The 18,094-nt window shown below is 60.0% G+C and overlaps 4 protein-coding genes across 4 annotated transcripts in view; 1 reads left to right on the top strand and 3 right to left on the bottom strand.

Moving 5' to 3' along the window:
* SPRG_21178 (hypothetical protein) overlaps positions 1-486 on the bottom strand; it is a gene marked incomplete at both ends in the record, with an annotated part of 1,516 nt that extends 1,030 nt beyond the window's left edge. Inside the window, 2 exons of the mRNA XM_012351749.1 lie at positions 72-137; positions 193-486. Coding sequence (XP_012207139.1) covers positions 72-137; positions 193-486 — 360 coding nt within the window. The remainder of the gene's footprint in view (positions 1-71; positions 138-192) is intronic.
* A 505-nt stretch (positions 487-991) lies between these two features.
* On the bottom strand, positions 992-1,632 carry SPRG_12678 (hypothetical protein). The gene is made up of 5 exons (XM_012351730.1): positions 1,510-1,632; positions 1,430-1,464; positions 1,336-1,382; positions 1,219-1,287; positions 992-1,161 (listed from the first exon to the last, which is right to left on the bottom strand). The coding sequence occupies exons 1-5, from the start codon at positions 1,581-1,583 to the stop codon at positions 1,075-1,077; spliced, it is 312 nt and encodes a 103-aa protein (XP_012207120.1). The 5' UTR covers positions 1,584-1,632; the 3' UTR covers positions 992-1,074.
* Positions 1,633-2,059: 427 nt separating this feature from the next.
* Positions 2,060-2,486, top strand: SPRG_12677 (hypothetical protein). The gene has a single exon (XM_012351729.1). It carries the CDS (start codon positions 2,090-2,092, stop codon positions 2,387-2,389), a length of 300 nt encoding a protein of 99 aa, XP_012207119.1. The 5' UTR covers positions 2,060-2,089; the 3' UTR covers positions 2,390-2,486.
* Positions 2,449-18,067, bottom strand: SPRG_12676 (hypothetical protein; the record flags this gene model as incomplete). Its single annotated transcript, XM_012351728.1, has 36 exons — positions 2,449-2,856; positions 2,906-3,832; positions 3,878-5,110; positions 5,164-5,403; positions 5,449-5,592; positions 5,640-5,774; positions 5,826-6,278; positions 6,328-6,438; positions 6,490-6,792; positions 6,843-7,151; positions 7,202-7,315; positions 7,367-8,038; positions 8,085-8,270; positions 8,321-8,461; positions 8,508-9,017; positions 9,065-9,136; positions 9,187-9,408; positions 9,467-10,945; positions 11,001-11,846; positions 11,910-12,146; positions 12,193-13,188; positions 13,241-13,381; positions 13,430-13,993; positions 14,043-14,291; positions 14,340-14,567; positions 14,619-14,825; positions 14,873-14,914; positions 14,960-15,460; positions 15,698-15,797; positions 15,839-16,533; positions 16,580-16,802; positions 16,845-17,074; positions 17,119-17,609; positions 17,668-17,743; positions 17,793-17,843; positions 17,897-18,067. The coding sequence occupies 36 exons, from the start codon at positions 18,065-18,067 to the stop codon at positions 2,473-2,475; spliced, it is 13,683 nt and encodes a 4,560-aa protein (XP_012207118.1). The 3' UTR covers positions 2,449-2,472.
* Between the last annotated feature and the right edge of the window lie 27 nt (positions 18,068-18,094).

Genomic DNA, 18,094 nt, shown 5'->3' with positions numbered 1-18,094 from the left:
AGTCTCAGGCGCCGCGGCCACGGGCGCGGCCGCTGCCGAGCAGGCGCCGCCGGCGCAGCGTTGGCACCGACCGTAAACGTGGCCAAGGCAGCGACCGAGCTGGCATCGTCGACCGTGACAAAGATGGGCTCGCCGACCTACATCATCACCATCATCATCAACCGGCATGTTCTCGTCCGCAATCGCATGTACCTTGATGTCGGCCGTGCCCTCGGGCTTGAGAATCTTGGCGAGGTACGAGTCGTCCTGGGCCTCAAAGTCGACGACGGCCTTGTCGGTCTCGACCTGGCAAATGACGTCGCCGGCGCTGATCTTGTCGCCTTCCTTCTTCAACCACGCCGAGATCGTGCCCATCTCCATGGTCGGGGACAAGGCCGGGAGGCCGACGACCTCATGGTCGGGCAGGGAAGAGAAGGCGCGGGCGGCGACGGTGGAGCGGGCGCCGAGCACGCGGCCGCTGCGCTGGAGGATCTGTACCACACGCATCGTAGTCTCGGATAAGGAAAGTGATTGACTGGATTTGCTGACTGTAAACCTCACCTTGGCTCTTGCGCCCCGTATCCGGACAACCGCCCCCTACCGATTGCTCAATCCGGATACGCTCCATACAAACAGCAAGTGCGTCTTTTAATGAAACTCAATTGCGGCTTCAAGAATTGAGAGTGCACGCAACGAAGCGCCGCGTCTATAGCCACTTGCATAGAGACCTCGATTCATACGCTGAACATGGGGCGCTCAATTGAGCTTCAGGGCGCGGCCCCGATTGGTGGAAACGGAGATTGCATCATGGTCCGACGGGCCATTACACGTCGCTTTAGAAATCCACTGGCGCCGGCGTGGAGGGGGACAGGCAGGTCGCTTATGGCGTCGCCGCCGCCATGGCCACAAGCAGCAACGTGCATGTCCAAGTCCCGGCAGCGTGTTTCTTACGAGGTGCAGGAAGAATGCAGATTTATGGGCAGGTGCTAAAGGCGAGACGCCCATCGCTCGACTCGAACCGGGGCGAAGACGAGGTCAATTGCGCGGGCCACTCGACATAGACAAGTTGTTGGTGGTGGTAGTGTTGCTAGTAAGCTAAAAAAGGCCCTTGACGCACGCCTCCGTTCGCCGGTGCAGGCTCATGCGCTCGCTCTGGAGCTTGGTGATCTTCTCCTTTAGTTCCTGCACACGCGCGTGAGAAACGAGCGCTCTATGGAATGAGGATTGACGTAGTAGTACCTGGACGACGTCGGCGCCAATGTCCTTGGCGGGCGACGTGGTGAGGTCGAGCATGTCGGATTCGCCCATCTACAGGCCTGCGGTGGGCGCGCCGTGGCTGGCTATACACACGCGTACCTTGGTACAGAGGCGGTTGATCATCTCGATGGCCTTGTCCTTATCGGCTAAGGATGGGATGCATGAGCATGGCGACCGCCTTCGTGTGCCGTACCATAGACATCGGCCGCGCTGCACTTGTCCGAGTCGCTACGCCGTGAGAATGAGCAAGAAGTCCATCGTACAGCACCCTACATCTTCTCGAAGATGCCATCGACGACCTTCTTGAGCTTGTGGATGTCCTCCTGGAGCTGCGCGATCTGGTCCATGGCCGTCGGTTCCCAATTGTCCGGATACTGTGCCACCAGCTGTATCCGGAGAGCCTTTTCTAGAAATAGTGTGACGTCAGGGCAAGATGCGCAATAGTGTGCGACATCTAGCTTACACCCACATCCACAATTCGAACACTATCTTCAACGCACACTATTACTTTGAACCTTGACCCGAGGCCTTCTCCCCTTTATTTAGTAGGACACAACATGCCGATAGCCCCAACACGTCGTCAAACCAACGCATCGCAAGCATGTGGCAGGTTCGGTGCACGACTTGGCCACCTCGATACTACCGGTACACCCAACTACCGGTACACAAGCCGACGGCAGCTGGGTTTCGAATGCAACACTATTTAAACGTCACGAAACGGTTCTCGCGGCCCGGGGCGCGGGGGAAAAGAAAGATACGGGTGTCGTCGCATACAAACTTCAAGTACGTGTGGAGGCCCGGGGATGTTTCTGAGATTGCATTTATCAATAAGCTTCGCCGCCGACAAAGACGCATGGAGACGCAGACGCCCATGACGATGCCCAGCGACATTGACATTGACTCGGCGCCGATCGGCAAGCATCATGCGCCGACGGTTGCGCCGATCCGGACGCGGTCGCTCTCGATCAACTCGTACGACACGGTCGACACGCCCAAGGCCATCTCGGACGAGCAGCAGGACGCGTTCCGCAAGAAGCACGACGTGCACGACGAGGCGCCCAAGGCGCACGCACCGGCCCATATCGTGTCGGCCGTGAGCCCGCACAAGCTTGGCCAAAAGGCCATTGTGATGCCCAAGGCCATGCACATCTAATACCCCGTCGTTCTCTCCATGTACTCTACTCCTTTCCATCAACAGCAACGTAGTACTATTGCTAAACACATGGGTCTTGTTTCTTATGGCGACACGACGAGCAGCGGACACGTGGCAACCGATGGCGTCGACACGCACAGCGCCAAAGTGCCGACGACGGTCGCGTCATCGACGCGACTGGCAAGGATCGGGCACGGCATCATCGTGCTCCGATCGGTCGGTGGCGTCTCGACCGCATGGACAAGCAGCTTCACGGGCACCTCGTGGCCAGCGACAGGGTCAATGCCCAGCGCGGCATTGGGGGCTGCATTGAGTAGTGTGAGGCCTGTGAGGACCATGGACTCGCAGCGCCGCCGACTTGTGGGGATCGCGGCCGTGGCCGCATAGACGTCGACGACGACGCTGATTTGAGCCACGTCGCGGTTGCACTGCACGCCGTACGTGAGGAGAAACGATGCAAGTAGCTCCTAGAAGCATGCAACCATGAGCGACGTGATCTCAAGACGACCTCTGTACATCGAGCGACGGCACACTTGGGCAGGACCACTCGGTATCGTCTTCGTCCCACCACGTCTGCAGAAACGCTTTGTGGCGCTCGATGGCATCCAAGTAGCCTGAGAGCGACAAGGTGCCAACGCGCAGGCCACGTAGTGCCAGCCGGCGTGGCACCTTGTCTTGCAGCAGCAGTGTCATGTCCGACTGGACGGATGGCGGCAGCTCGCGATAGCGCACACCATGTGGTAGCGAGAGCGCTGCCAGCGCCGTCGTCAACGTCGCGATGTCGCTTTCGTAGAGACGCACAACCGCTTTGCAGAGACTTCGCATCGGCGTCGGCTTGTTGCTGGCATTCCGCGGGTGCAGTTTGAGCACCAGTGGACTCGGAACGCGCGCGTGCAGGCACTGTAAAATGGCAGTAAACTCGGCCACGACGTCGTCCTGCATGCGCCGCTCGGTCGATAGCAGCATTTCGTGCACGCTTGGCGTCGAGGGGGCGCGCGAGATACGGACATCAGGCCACTCGAACGACGCCGTCGCCGCCAAGTCGCAGAGGAGACGGACATAATCTTCTGCCGAAGAGAGCGCTTGTCGATCGTGAAAGATGGCGTAGAAGCTATGCAATGGGAGCTGAAAGCGGGATTGCAACCGTGACGCGTCCAATGACACGAGGTTGGGACCCAAAACCTCGGCCAAGAGCCCATTTAACAGGCCCCACCCGCGGTTCGTCGTGCCTTTGCGGGAATACACGCACTGTAGAAGACGGCGACGCAAGCGAGGCCAGTCGAGACCGCTAAAAGGGTCGGCTGCGTCGTCTCGTCGCTGTGCATACTGCCGCGTGAGCGCCGTGAGCACGGGCCCGATAAGCTCGAGCACGCAGAGCGTCACATCGCTCATCTCCGGCGCCGCCACGTCGACCGCCGCGCCAACGACCGTCTCATGGCGCACCTACATCGTTTTGATGCGCCGACGATCGCATAACCAGCGACGTACCAGGAGCGTTGCGTGGAAGAAGCAGAGGCTGCAGAGGACACGCCAGATCACAATGCCAAGCGTGTTTCGTGCGCTCTCGGTGAGCGGCGCCCCGAGAAGCGCTTCGGCGACCCGCGTCGAGAACGGGATGGAGGCCAGCTGCAATACGGTATCGCGGAGCGCTCGGGCAAAGGGTGTCACAGGCGGTGGCGCCATGTACCACATGTAGGGTGCAATCGTTGGCGGCACGGTCGTATTCGGGTGCCAAACGTGCAGCGTGGCGGCGTCGGCCACCGCCGATGGTGGCGCGCCGTCGTCGTGGGCAAGCGCCCCGGCCAGTCGCGTGTCATGCCGGTAGTGCTGCACATACGCGTGGAGCCTCTCGGGGTCGGCGATGTAGAGACCTCGCCACGCGTACTGCGTCAGCATGAGCGGCGCATTGTCGTCAAGATAGAGCAGTTGCTGGATGGACTCGACGCAGAGCAGCTTTTGGTTCCAGCTCAAGTCGAACGCGGGTAGGGTAAAGGGTGCCTCGGGCGCAGCGAGCAGCGGCCGCTGGAGAAGCGAGTGCAGTACCTTGTGCTGGGCTTGCATGGGCGTTGTGACGTCCAGCATGAGCGCAAGGTAGGCGCGCGAGGTGGGGAGCGCAGTCGTCACGATACTGCGATAGTAGAGCGCCAAGTCCCGCGACGACCCTTTTTGGTACCACACGGTAGGCGAGAGCCGCGTCTCGAGCTTCCCGAGCCCGAGTGTTGTCGCGACAAACTCGGTCGTAAAGCTCGCAAGGCGGGGTGACGGCCAGAGCAGCTGCAAGAGGAGAGCGATGTGGATGCTGGATGGATTGGCACTTTGCAAAAACGCACTCAGCACGTCAATGGTGTCGTGGTCCTCTGGCCGTGGTCGGCGCCGCTTGGCCATTGGCATTTGCACTTGCAGCGCGGTCAAAAGATCTTCGACCGTACTCGCTTGAAGAACCTCGAGTATGTGCGGGCTCGTTGCATTTGCCAGGCCACGGGGTAAGAAGACATCGAGTTGCAGCTGCGTAAAGCTGCGCAGTCCGCTTGTGGTCGTCGTCGGCGATATGGACGGTGCCGATAGAGCTCCGGACGCTGGCCGGGGCGGGACGTTTTCGTCGTGCCAGCGTAGCGCCAGCCGCCACAGAAATGCTGGCCATTCAGAGGCGTGGATCGACAGCGCGAGGTGGTCCAGCGCGAGCGCAAGCCACTCTTCCGGGGACCGCCACTTTTCGGGTGTCTACGCACATATGGTGAGTCGGCCACCGATTGACATAGTGCAAAGCAATATACCAGAAGCTGGAGGTAGAGCTTGCGATAGCCGTTGAGCGGAAGAGGCAATGGCGTTGGCAGCGCAGCAAAGACGTGCGCACCCACGCGCGCCAAGCGCTGGCTTGCAGCCGACTTGTACACGTTCAGGGCGGACGCCAGCGCCGCTTCGTCGTCCGCCATCGCGGACCGAATGCGCACATTGTGGGCGCAGAGATCCTTGAGCTTGTCCATGTCGGCCGCCGTAAACTTGAGTGTTGCCAACTACACGTGATGGGTTGAATCCTTTGAAACATGACAATAGTGTACAATGTCTCGAAGATGGTGCATGACGCTGTCTTGTCCGTCGCGGAGTTCGAGCGTCGCGGATTGAAGGCTGCGGGTCGCACTACAGGCACTCTTGCGGCTGGCGTTGGCGACATTCTCGCGGCACATGTCGTCCAGCAGCATCACCTACCCCCTTTGGTTGTGTACCGTCCTAAAAACACACAACCAAGTACCTCGACCGCGTCGGACGCGAGGGCAGCGTCGACGACGAGTCCGTCATAGCCGCAAAAGGCTGCTGATGGCAGACGGGAGGTGCACACGAGGCGAAACTTGCGTGACGCGTCGGTGCGCGCCAATGTGTCCACAACCTAATGTAATAGTTCAACATGCATCATCCAATCACATATCATCGCCGGTACGGTCTCGATCGTTGTCGGCGTCACGTCGTGGACAACAACCGGTGTGCCGGATGCGGCACACGCCTCGAAGACGGTCCGCATGTCTTTTGTCGTCCCGTGTAGCACGCTATAGGGTGCGTCGTCGACTGCGAGCACGTTGAGGAGCAAGGTTTCCATCTCGGTCGACAAGTTCGTGATCAAAACGATGCTCGTCGCATGAGCCAGCGCGACAGCAGTCGTCATGTGCACGCGCGAAGAAAAGATGCCAATCTCAAAGAGCCAGCGCGCCCAGGGAGGCGGCGTCCCCTCGGCAACGATCGAGAGCGTCGGATGGACGCGGTAGGTCGCCGAGACGTCACTGCGCCAGTGGTTCAAGAGCGACACGCGCGCCTCCCGGTGGATGCTGGGCATGAAGACGACGATCGCCGCAGTCAGCGCGGCTTCCACCAACAGCGTTGCCTCCATCTCGAGCATCTAGGCCATCATCACTTCATGCAAGGCGCTGTGGTCATGTAAAAGGCACCTCGTCCAGCGAAGCCGTCATGGCCGCGGTCTCGACGGTCAGCAGCGAGAGCACGGCCGCGCCTTGCCGGGCCACATACCGAGCGCTGTCAATGCGCTCCTGGAGCTCTTTCTACACGGCGCCGCCTGAGGGATCCACGCTACAGGATGCATCGCTTCGAACCTTGGCTTGCATGTCGATTTGAATCTTGGTTTCGAGGTCGGTTGACGCCGCGTCGGCCGCGTCGAGCTGTGCTTGGCAGTCGGTAAAGGCCTTGACGAGTCCGCGGAGGTTGGCTTGCGACGCCGCGAGGAGGTCGAGCTTGGGCTGCACCAACTTGCGCACACGGCTATATTCGTAGATGGCCGAGATCCATACGACCATCGTGCTCGCGGCCACACTTTGCTTGACGACTTCGTCTTTAGAAAAGCTCGGGTCCGACATGAACGGCGACAACTTGTCCAAAATGACATCCGACACATTGTCCTACGCCGCATATCCATGCTAACATCACCGGTGCTATCTTCATGTCGTACCTTGTTGTAGCCAATCAGCGACGACACAAAGTTGACGTCGCTCAAGAGACGCCGCGCGTTCTCCCAGCTCGCGTCGACGTTGAAGAGGACGCACACCGCATTCAAGACGAGGTGCACGAGCAGCGGCGGGTGAATAAACGACTTGATCTCGGTAATGAAGCGCTTGTCCAAGGACGCGACGGCCACGTTGGCGTCGTCGAGCGTCCGGAGGGCGTCCTTGAGATCGGTCTGCGTCGCATGGTCCATCTCGTTCGTGGCGGCCACATGCGCGTCGACCTCGAGCTTTTGCTCGCGCAGACGATGCCGCAACTAGACATGTCTCTGTAGCATCCATGACATGTCGACGACATGGCGTGTACGTGATCGGCGCTCGTTTGGTGCGTTGTGAGCACGGCCTTTTTCGCTGCGATACCGGCGACCGTGGTCTCCATCGTTGCGACAAGCGTCGCTTCCGTCGCCTTGGCGTGGTCCACCTACAATTGTAGTACAAAAGTGTACAATAGTGTCCTTGCAAACGCTCGCACCTCGGCGTGTAGCTTGGCGAGAAGCTCGAGGTATGCTTTCGGTCGCTCCATGTACGCACCGACGTCGGCTGAGAGGCGCTCGAGCGAAGCAAACACTTGATTTGCAAACAGCGCGATTCCACGCAGCGTCAACGCGCATGTGGCGACCGCCGAGGCTGAGATGTGGCACATGGCACCAATCGCCGCCAGGACCTCCAGGTCCTTCTCGCCCGGAACCACGCGCGAGCGGTACTTTTGCCACGCCCGAAACACATGGCCGCGGCAGATCGCGTGGATCGACGGATGCGGCAGCACCGACGCGGTGGCAATGGGAACCGCCGTCGCGAGCTTGGGCGCGCGTTGGACGAGGCGCCGAAGGTCGTCGTGTGTCAAGACGACGACGACGCGGAGGTTTCGCTGCGCCGCACGCAAAATGTCGGCCCAGATGCCGGACAAGACGCCGTTGGCTTTGGTAATGGGCAGCACCGATGCGAGGTTGACATCGACGTTGGCTTCAAACTGCCGCAACACGTCGTCCGTCTCGCCGTGTTGTACGTTGAGAAGCGCATCCCGTTGCTTTTGCAGCTTGGATTCGAGCGACGGATCCGCGTTGGCGCCAACGAGGAGCGCGAGCTGCTCGGCGTGCTTGCGCGATAAGTGCGCGAGCTTGTCGTCGCGCACCTGCCGTGCCATCTACTCGACCCGATTGGCATCGATACAAGAAGCATGGGCGTCGCACCGCGTCCTGGTCGTCGGCCGAGAAGAGCAATGGTACTTCGCGCCCCAGCAATAGCTGCATGAGATCGTCGAATTGGCTCTCGGACATGTACACGCTGTGTTCCACCACGAGCGTCACGTCGCACTGCTCGACACCGGCGCTGCGCACGCCGCGCTGCACCACGTCTCGCCATCTCTCGTCGCCTCCCTACGCGCGCAGTCGAGGTGTCGTACGGCTTAGAAAAGAAGTCGACATACCTTGTAGTGCAGGCATTGATGCCCTAGGAGGTGGGCCGCGGCGGCCACGAGGGATGGCTTGCCGCAGCCAGCATCGCCAACATAGAGGCACCGGCGTCCCGGGGCGCCAAGCAGGCGACATAGGCGTAAAAGTGGCAGCACCTAGTGCAGCATCAGAGACTGATCAACGCCGATTCAAGAATCGCACCGCGGAGGGTGTGAGCGCATAGGACGGCGGGACATGCGGAGCCAAGGCCGCTTGAAGACGGTCAATGTCGGCTTCGATCGCGTCACTGCCCGTCACGAGCTCTCCGTAGACATGCCCGTCAAGCGAATCGATGGGCAGTGGCAGCGACACGGGTGCGGGAGACACGAGCGATTTGGAACTCTGACGACGAGCGATCGCGCGGGCTGCAGCGTGCACCTCAGCGGGCTCTTTGGTGCCAGGCAGCAAGCCGTGCGGATAGTACGTCCAGATCGCATCGTTGGCAAATGCCGCATTGCTTGTCGACGTGCGGTCGCAAAGCAAGGTCAGGCTCTTGTCGATTTCACTTGCGACCGTGGCCGTTAGCGGCGACGCGTCGTAGAAGACACGCTGTGCTTCGTGGTGCCACAGTCGCACGAGGCTTGCAATATCAAGTAGAGACGTTGGTGTTGGCGTCACGAGGTGCTGTAAAAAACCCAATAAATGCTGCAGCCGAAAGTGGGGTGTCTTGGCCTGGAGGTTGAAAAACAATCGATCGAGACCGCAAGGACAACACCGACTTGCTGCCGAATCGACACGTGGTACCGGACGTCGGGCCGCTCAAAGTGACTCGCAAAGAGTGGCTGCACCAGCTACACCGAGCAGAGATATTACACAAGCATGGTTGGAATCATCGATCTACCTGATACACATCGGTTGATGTCATGGTGTCCAGCACCAGCGGAAAGAAGCGGCCAAGAAGCCGCGCCAACGGCAGGCTCGGGTCGGTCAAGCTTGCTGTTACACTGAGCGGCGCGGTGGCAAGCAGCAATGTGTGCTCGATCGTATGCGGCTCGACAGCCGTGCCCAAGTAGACGTGGTGGCAGTCGAGAATCGACCGAAGCGTCGTGTGCGGCGACGGGTACTATACCAAAAGTACATGCGATCTTTTTACAAAGGGACCATGGAAACGAAGCACGTACTTTTGCAGTCGGCAGGTGCAGATCGTCGAGAAAGAGCAGCATGGTTTTACCGGGCGGCGGTTCGAGCACTGCTCGCCGCTCCCGTTGCAAGCACCGCTCGAGGTACCCTTCGATCGTGGCCGATGACGTGGCCGCCGTCAGGGCAAAGCACGTTGCGACAACGTTGCCTGTGTCCAGAGCCGTACAAGTTGCGTCCACGAACGACTTCCAAAACGTCGAGTCCCGGCGCCCCGGGTCGCCTTTTGCAGCCTGGAGCCGTCGCTTCATGCGACCCGCCATGGACGACACGAGCAGCGTTGTGCTCAGGCGCATGTTGGCCAGCCGGGCCTTGTCTTCGGTTGCAGGTTCGCACGGCGTGTCGAGCAACGAGAGGCCGCGCGCAGAGAACGCCGAGAGGCGCTGGAGCAGATCCACGACACACGACGACGAGCCTGCGTCCGGGGCACCACACACGAGCACCGGAGCGCCGCCGCGAAGGGCGTGCTTGGCGGCTACGTGCACCAAGGTGCTCGCAGCCCGGGGCATGTACACTGCAAACAGTGGGGCGTCAACGAGCGCGTTGGGAGCCGCAAGGTAATCTTTGCACTTGTGAAAGCGCTGCGATGAGAGATCGAGGAGACAGTCGTAGAGGCTGCTGTTGGCTCCGTTGGTTTGCCACGCCTCCTCCAGGTGCTTAAAGTGGTGCTCCAAGACAGTGCTGAGCATGCGCTTGGTATGAGCGTCCAATGCGCCGCCGAGACCCCAGAGGAGACTCCAGAGCACGGCGAGCTCGACTTTGGCCGCATAGGCCAGCATCGCCTCACTCGGCGCTTGAAAGATGGCGTCGAACGGCAGCGCTCCGTGGTTGGTGAGCATGGCTTGCAGCAAAGCGAGGACGTTCTGTGTTGCGTGCACGGGGCCCATGGGATACGCCATTGAGCCTTGTCGTTGGCACTCGAGGAGCCGATCGATGAACGCCGCGTCGCAGAGGTACTTGGTACACGTCTCGGCAATCATCCGTGGCACCCCGGGGCGCGCGGCGAGCCCCTTAACAAACCCTTGGAGGACGAGATGATGCAGCGCATCGTCGTGGAGATGCACAAGGCCGACGTTCGTGACAAGGCTCGGCGAAGCGTGGTCCAGGGTGACAGTTTCTAGCAGTAGCGAGACGTGCGGCTCGCACGTGACGACCCCTTTCGTGGCTTGCGGAAGCTGGTGCAACCCGAGGTGCCCCGCGCTACCGTACGATGCCATGCCAAGGAGCGACTCGATCCACGGGCCATTTAAGGCACCGTCCAAGCACACCCAACGACGCTGTCGGTAGGTCAAGAGCTCTTGCAAAAACGGCGGCAATGCTTCGTTTTGGATCGTGATGGGGCCGTTCTCGGGCGGCACGACAAAGTGACAGCTCGAGATCTCCGCGGGTTCGTGGAAGAGTGTCTTGAGGATCGATGTCTCGCCGTCGCCGCTTGTCCCAAACAGTCGATCGAGCGAGAGCGCCTACCCATGATGCCATATTCCATGCATACCGTCATTGTGACATGCAAAGCGATACCGCTGGCAGAACGCGCTTGATGCGAACAAAGCGCGTGTCATGCGGCGTAGCGAGCCCCCACGCGGCCATCATTGGGTAGGCTTCATGCACAATCGGCTGCAGACAGTTGAGCGCATTGGCCACCACATGCATCGTTGTCGTCTTGCCTGCTTTCGGCGCCCCGGTCACGATCACCGTGCGGAACATCGCAACGGCCGTCGCGACCCGGGTTGCCGTCGCCTGTACGCTCGGCGTCAGTACGATCTGGTGCTTCTCGTACGCTTGGCGTAGGCACGATGCAAAGAGGTCGATGACACTCGCATCGGCGGTTGTTGGCTCGCCCGCCACGGGTCGGGGCGGCGGCGACATGAACCACAGCGCCTTGATGAACGCTGTCATGTGGGCATGCACCTCGGGCGCTGTCGGGAGCACGTGCTCGTTGAGATAGGCAAGTAGTGTCGTCTGCAAGCCATGTGCTTCCTCTAGCGTTGCGTCGCTCTGACGCTGCTGCGCCAACGGTCGCAGCGCTTGCAGCGCTGCGGGGAGCGTGGCCACATGTCGTAGCTCCGGGGCCTCGCGCGCGATCGCGGCTTGCAGCTCGTGCCACACGCTCGCGAGCTTACGGGCGGCATCGGCCACGTCCTCAAAGCCATGGCTGTACAAGAGTGCATGCATGGCCACTTGCATATCGAGCGGAATGAGGGGCAACGAGATTGTGCGCTCGAGAAGCGCCGAGAGCGCAGGTCGATGTGCGGCCGAGGCGAGGCACGAGGACGTCATCATAACGCTTGCGCCGATGCTAAAGTGCACTTCGCGGTCTTCGCGGTCGTCGAGCGTGATAAAGTGCCGCTTGGCCATCGCATGGTTCTACGCACATAGTGGTATGTCAGTCGGACGCGTATGTCATGCTGACACATCGCGTTCACGCACCGAGATGGTCGAGATGAGCTGTGCAAGGTACTGTAGTAACGAGCTCGATAGACCGTCCACGTGCCGTAAGAGCAAGGTGCCCGAGAGAAGAAGACTCCCCGTCAAGAGCTGCTCGAGTTGTAAAGGACGCATGAGCGGCGTGCACACAGTCTGGAGCAGCTCTCGCCCCGTCGCCCGCGACAGCATTTGCACCATCGTCGACTTGCCCGAATTCATCGGCCCTGAGACAAGCGTCGACTAGACACATCCGTCCGACCTCGTCCCATCATCCAATGACGCGTACCTGGAACGACCGCAGCGTATTAAAGAGCGCAAGGTGACAGCGCGCCGTCAGTGGCGACAGCACGAGTGTGCTTCGCGTCGGGTTGCAATACGTGTACCCGTACGGCACACGGACATCGTAGAGCTCGAGAAACACATCGCCCGAGTCTTCCTGTATGAAGTAGCGCAGGTGGTCCTTCCCGTTGGACACACTTAGACCCGCAATGACATCGCGGTAGTAGAGTTGTTGCAGAAGCAGCGTGGCGGCCTTGATACTTGCGTGCTGTGAGACCAACGGAAGACTCTGCACCATGGTTGCAAGGCGGGTTGCATGGGCCATCGACATGGTCGTGAGCGTCGATGTCGTCGCATGCGTGAGCGCGGCGGTCATGTGATGGCAGACGACAACGTCTTGGCCAACGAGAAGGCACTGCAGTGCTGTGTCGCGCAGCATCTCAAAGGTCAGTGGCTCGTCGAGATGGGCGAGCCAGAACGGTATGCTGTCCCGCACCAGTTTCTGCACGCGCTCGTGGAGGCGGCGATGCACGGCCGCGACCCACTGCTCGACATACCCTCTCGCTTTGAGGTTCTTGCCGAGCGTAATGACTTCTGGGTACGGAAGCCGGGGAGCATGCGCCGCGACAATGTCTTGGCTCTTGTCGTCGACGCCAAACTCGAGGTACTGAATGCACGGGAAGACATAGTGCAAGTACTTTTGGATCTGGCGTGGATCCCGGCATTGGGAAATGAGCTCCGCAAGCTCCGCGTCCGAGAGCACGTAGAAGCGTGGAAAGTTCTGCCGCTTCAGCGCAAGGTACCCTTCGAGGAGCTTGTAAATCGACCCAAACCCGTGGTTGAGCGCGATGAGCTGCTCTTTGACGCCGGTTGCGCGCGCCGTTCGGAGCAGCGACGGATTGCGGCTGATCTTGTCGACAAGGGCCTTCCACGTCTTCTCGAGTTGGCTGTACGTCATGGCTTGCTCGGGCACTGCGCGCATAAATTCGGACGAGAGAACCACCTAAGATTGATACATTGATACAAACTGAAGTGGGAAAAAGCATCCACGAGACCTCCATGTGGTCCCAGTACCGATGGCACTCTTCGAGGCGCGTGATGAGCTCGGTCATGCTGACGACCTCGTCGCGCCACTTGAGCGCGAGCGACTGAATCGGGCGAATGTACGACGAGCCCAAAATCGTTTGTAATAGCACCTAGCACCATGGTCGTTTCCAATGTATGTGCCAATGCAGTCGGCGTACGTCCGAGTCTTCAAGCATGGCGAGGACGTCCGAGGTGTTGCCGAGCACGAGGATCTCGCGCGTGTCGTGGTCGACGAGCCGTGGCAGAAACGGAATGTCTTTGGTTTCCCAGACTTTGATGGCTTCGTGGAGACTCTTGCTGATCGCGGCTTCGGTCGCGGCCTCCTGGACCACTTCATGGATTGTGTCCTTGGCCGTCTCGACGTTGAGCGACATCAAATACGACAGCGGTATTTCCGAGTGGCGCGTATACACCGAGGCCCGCGTGTCAACTTCGTACTCGAACTTGACACCCAGTTTGTTTTCAAGGCGCTGCCAGTGCCGGTCGTCGAGATGGTCGCTGCAGAGATCGCGGACGATCGGTGCCACGTGGGCTATCGACGATTGGAGCTTGCGGAGCCGGCGTGTCAATGGCAACGTCGCGTACTTCTCCACCATACGCCCGAGAATGTCGGTGAGCTGCTCGAGCAAGAGGTTCATTTCGTTGATGGGGAGATCGTGGAGCGCACTCGGGCCCCAGCGTGCGAGCGTCTCTTCCGTCTCGGTGACGAGCGCCCACACGTCCTAGAGGCATTATTCATTCTGCTGGCACATTCTTTGGCTGGCATCCTACGTGCTTGAGCGAAAGGTCGTGTAACAAGGGCGGTAGCGACGCGAAAAGCGACGTTTCCGGCAGCACGTTGGGCAAGAACGAGTTGAAGAGACCGCGCATGTACACGAGACGCTTCGCCTTGCGCTCCTGGTCCTGCGCCGCCTCCTGGAGGTGCTTTGCGAACGCAAGCGCCTTCTCCGCGTCCATGGCGCCGTCGCACACTTGGTCCGAGCGCGCGTCGGTCGCCAAATACTCGATGTTGGCGTCCAACTATCAATATATCATGTCAACCGAGTGGAAAGGTCGCATCGAACAGACGTGCTCGATGGTCTGCGTGAGGAGACCCGCGTAGTCGCGGATGTCGGTGTCGCGCCGCGCAAGACACGTCGTCGCGTTGGCCTTGAGCGTCGAGAGCTCGGGCCCGCAGAGATCGTACGCCGCTTGCGTATGATCGGGCACGGCAAAGCCGGCAAAGTGCAACACGTCAAAGTAAGACGTGATCTGCGCCGCTTCGTGGTCTTTGGTCAAGAGCTCTTCGGTGACCTCCTACAACACGCCATCGTCGTCATGTCAGCAGCACGAAAGCGCTTCCTGTACGTGGAGGTTCAAGAGGTAGGCCACGAACGCGTCCAGCGTTCTTGACGCGGGCCGTTGGATCTTGGTCGATGCGATTTCAATGTACGAGAGGAGATCCTTGCAGTTGGTTTCGGCCAAAATCGGGAGCACGCGAGCGTATTCATGGAGGCACCGACCGGGCGACGGCACGAGCTGCGCCTTCAAGCCCAACGTGTGCACGCGAATGAGCTACCGCGCGTTCGCATGGCCGAAGGACGTTGATGCTACCACTGTACCTGAATGTCTTGTCGTGTGACGAGGTCGTCGAGTTTGGCTTGCTACGCCGCGGGATTCAGATGCGAACTCATAAGACAATATGGTACATTGTGCTGGAAGCGCTCAATGTCGGTTTGCATGAGCGCGAGCGGGTACATGCCATGGCGGTGCTGCGTCGCAACGAGGTCAAAGTCGATGCCATTGTTACCAACGTGCGACGTCCGCAGGCTCTCAAAGCACTTGGCGTATGCGTGTGCAGCGCAGGTCGCGTCCTTGACGATCTCGTCAATCTGCGACGCGACCAAGAGAAACGCCGCATCTTGGCTGGCGCGCTCGTGGAGGAGCGACGGCACGCGCGTCACTTCCTTTTCATCCAATGGCATCGCGCCGACCTCGGTCGACCGGACTTCGTATGCAAACGTGAGGTAGGGCAGGAGGACGGGGCAGTGCACGAGGCGCGTCACATGTGCGCACACGTCAAAGAAGCCGTTGAGCGTCGCTGTAATGCTCTGGCCGAGCTCGCACAATGCCGGCGTGAATGCGAGCGTCTCGTCACCACCAAGGCTCAAATCGACTTCAAAGAGCGGCTCTGGGCGAAGCACGTCGACCTACACCGATAACGTACTGTGTTAGAGAGGCTCGACTTGAATCGATAAGGCAAGCAAAATGAAGAAAATGAAGAAATGTAGTGAAATGCAGTAAATGCAGTAAAATACAAAAGAATGAGTGAAATGCAGCATGGCAGCCCCTCGCGCATCCACACACGTGCGTGACGCACGTGGAATGACATAGTACGTCGCCCGATCGCCGCTGCGAAAAGCGACGGAAAAAATCACGCAACGCACCTTTTGCGAGCTCTCGTAGACGCTCATCAAATCCGGATCGATCGCGAGCATACGTTCTTGGTCCAGCAAGATATCGAGGCCATGGGAGAACTCGTCGAGGCTAATGTCGCCGTCGCCGTTGCTGTCAAAGCAGCGATGAACGCAGCGACGCGGTGGTGGAGGGCGTCGCCTTGGAGCTTGCCATCAAACACAAACTGCAACAAGCGCGTGAGCTGCGCCGTGTTCATTGACTCGGTGCCAAAGGTATCAAAGCGGCGGTACGCCTTGATATAGGCCTCTTTCGAGAGCAAGAGCGATGGGCCCTTGGCGCCCGATGCGATTGCAAGCACGGTCACGAGGTGGTGCGCGCTGCGAACGACCATGTCTTGGTACATGTCGAGCAGCATAAAGTCCACCCGGGTGATAAAATGCGCGAGTTCGAGGCAGCGTGCGCGCTTCACGGCCGCAATCGACCATTTTACTTGGTCGACCGCCGGCGCATGCGTGCGCTTGGCTTCGTTGACTTGGTATCGGAACCGATTCCGCTGCAGCTCGGCGCGGATGGCGTTCATATCAATGTCGACGGCGGTGCCGGACACGAGCGACTGGAGCCGGTGGCGGCGCTTTTTTGGCGGTGAGTCGTGGCGCTTCGTTGCGTCGTGGCCCGACGTGCGCTTGAGCTGGTCAACATGAAACACTGTGCTTTTCCGGGACGTGAAGCAGGTCTCGGCATGCGTAATGACCGACTCGGTCGTCGAGTATTGCGACAAATATTCGCGCGCGATCGTCGCGAGGAGATCGCGGAGGCCATTCGCGAGGTCGGTCACGCGGGTTGCTATCTCAATGACGCGGCGCCGCTACAAAGCATGGTTACGTCTCTCGATGAAGTCGCTGGCGTCGTACGTGGGTATGCACAAAGGCTGAGGGGGCACGGACACTGTTGTTACTTGGTTCAAAGAGCGTGAGGTCCGTGAACGGCAGGAGCTTGTTGCGAATGTGCACCATGGTCGCGTACAATACCGGGTTGCAAAAGTACAGCTTGTTTTGAATGGCGTCTTGGGCAGTTGCAAATTTGTGCCGGCGGTAGTAGCGCTTCCAGCACACCAGCGCCTTGAGCCCGCGGTACCTAACCCTTGCCTTAGCCGCCGATTCGTTTCGAGAGAGCTACTTTTGGAAGAGCGCAATGTTGGAGACGGCGGCAAACACCCGGCACTCGCGGTCCCACTCGGCTTTGGATTGGTACTCGACCGTCGCGTTCGCCTTGCAGTAGAAGAGCAGACCCGTGTCATGGATCACGTAAAAGTCGCACTTGATATGCGTGTCAATGATGCGGTCGTCGCTCGTGAATTGCAGCGGCTCGGGCGTCGTCACATGCGCGTGGTTGGCGTACACAGTGTGCTACATGTAAGGGATCAGCACAGCGTCATTGGCACAGTGCGTACAAAGGGCACGGGCACGAGCGTGTACGGGTCGTAGCGCGCAAAGGGTGAGAGCTGGTGCGCCGGTACAGCGTAGTAAAAGGTGTCGTTTGCTGTGTTGGATGGCGCTTCGAGAAAGGCGCGGAGCTGCTCCCGCGGTGTGTGCTTGGGCGCGACGCGCGATCGCATTCTCTCGCGGAGTGCTGTACTGTCGTCGTGATTGGCTTCGGGTGTCAAAGGGGCCGCTTCCGGGCGAAGGTCGAGTTTGGCTGTCATGCCAATGACCACTGCTGCCATCTTGAAGCGTTTGCTGGAGCCGCCGACGTCTTGCAACTGCGACGGCGGCGCATGAAGGCGCGCCGCAGGTGGTCGTGGCGCCAGCTTTGTATCGTCTTGGTTGTTGTTGCTGTTGCCGCGTTCTGTAGGATCGCCGACGGCACCGAGCGCATCGTGGCTGTCTCTGGTTGTCTGCAAGAGCTTACGCTGGGCCGTACTGCTCTTAGGCCGCAGCAAATCTACACCAAGCAAGACAGATCATGCGTCAGCCATAGAGAAATGACATGGGGTGTCTACTCCGAGGATTGGATTGTTGTTGCGGGCGTGTCGGCGCCGCCGAAGCGGCACGCGCCGGTCGCATGGCTGGTGGTGGCTACACCACAAGCAATATGAGCCGACGCCAGGATCGGCCCACGTACTACCGCCGCCGTCTCGGCGCGTGGCGATAGGACCAGTCGCTGCTGCATGGACGCCTGTACACATGCATACTCGTATCGCATCCATGGTATAGAGAGGTGAGGCGCACCGATGTCGCGCTGGTGGCGTGGGGCAAGGTCGGTCCAGCCGACGCCGGTCGGTGCGACACGTCGGGGCGCCGACGCGCGCCAGCAAACGAGGTCGGTAGCTCGCCACGTAAGAGTACGAGCTCCGTCGGTGTGTGCATCGTGTGGCGGCCCATCTCGGCCCGCGGGCTCATGCTCGGGCTCTCCTTTGGCCGTCGCAT

This window comes from Saprolegnia parasitica (genome assembly GCF_000151545.1).
Source record: "Saprolegnia parasitica CBS 223.65 unplaced genomic scaffold supercont2.85, whole genome shotgun sequence".
Lineage (NCBI taxonomy): Eukaryota > Oomycota > Saprolegniomycetes > Saprolegniales > Saprolegniaceae > Saprolegnia > Saprolegnia parasitica.
This window is presented reverse-complemented; position numbering and strand designations above follow the sequence as displayed.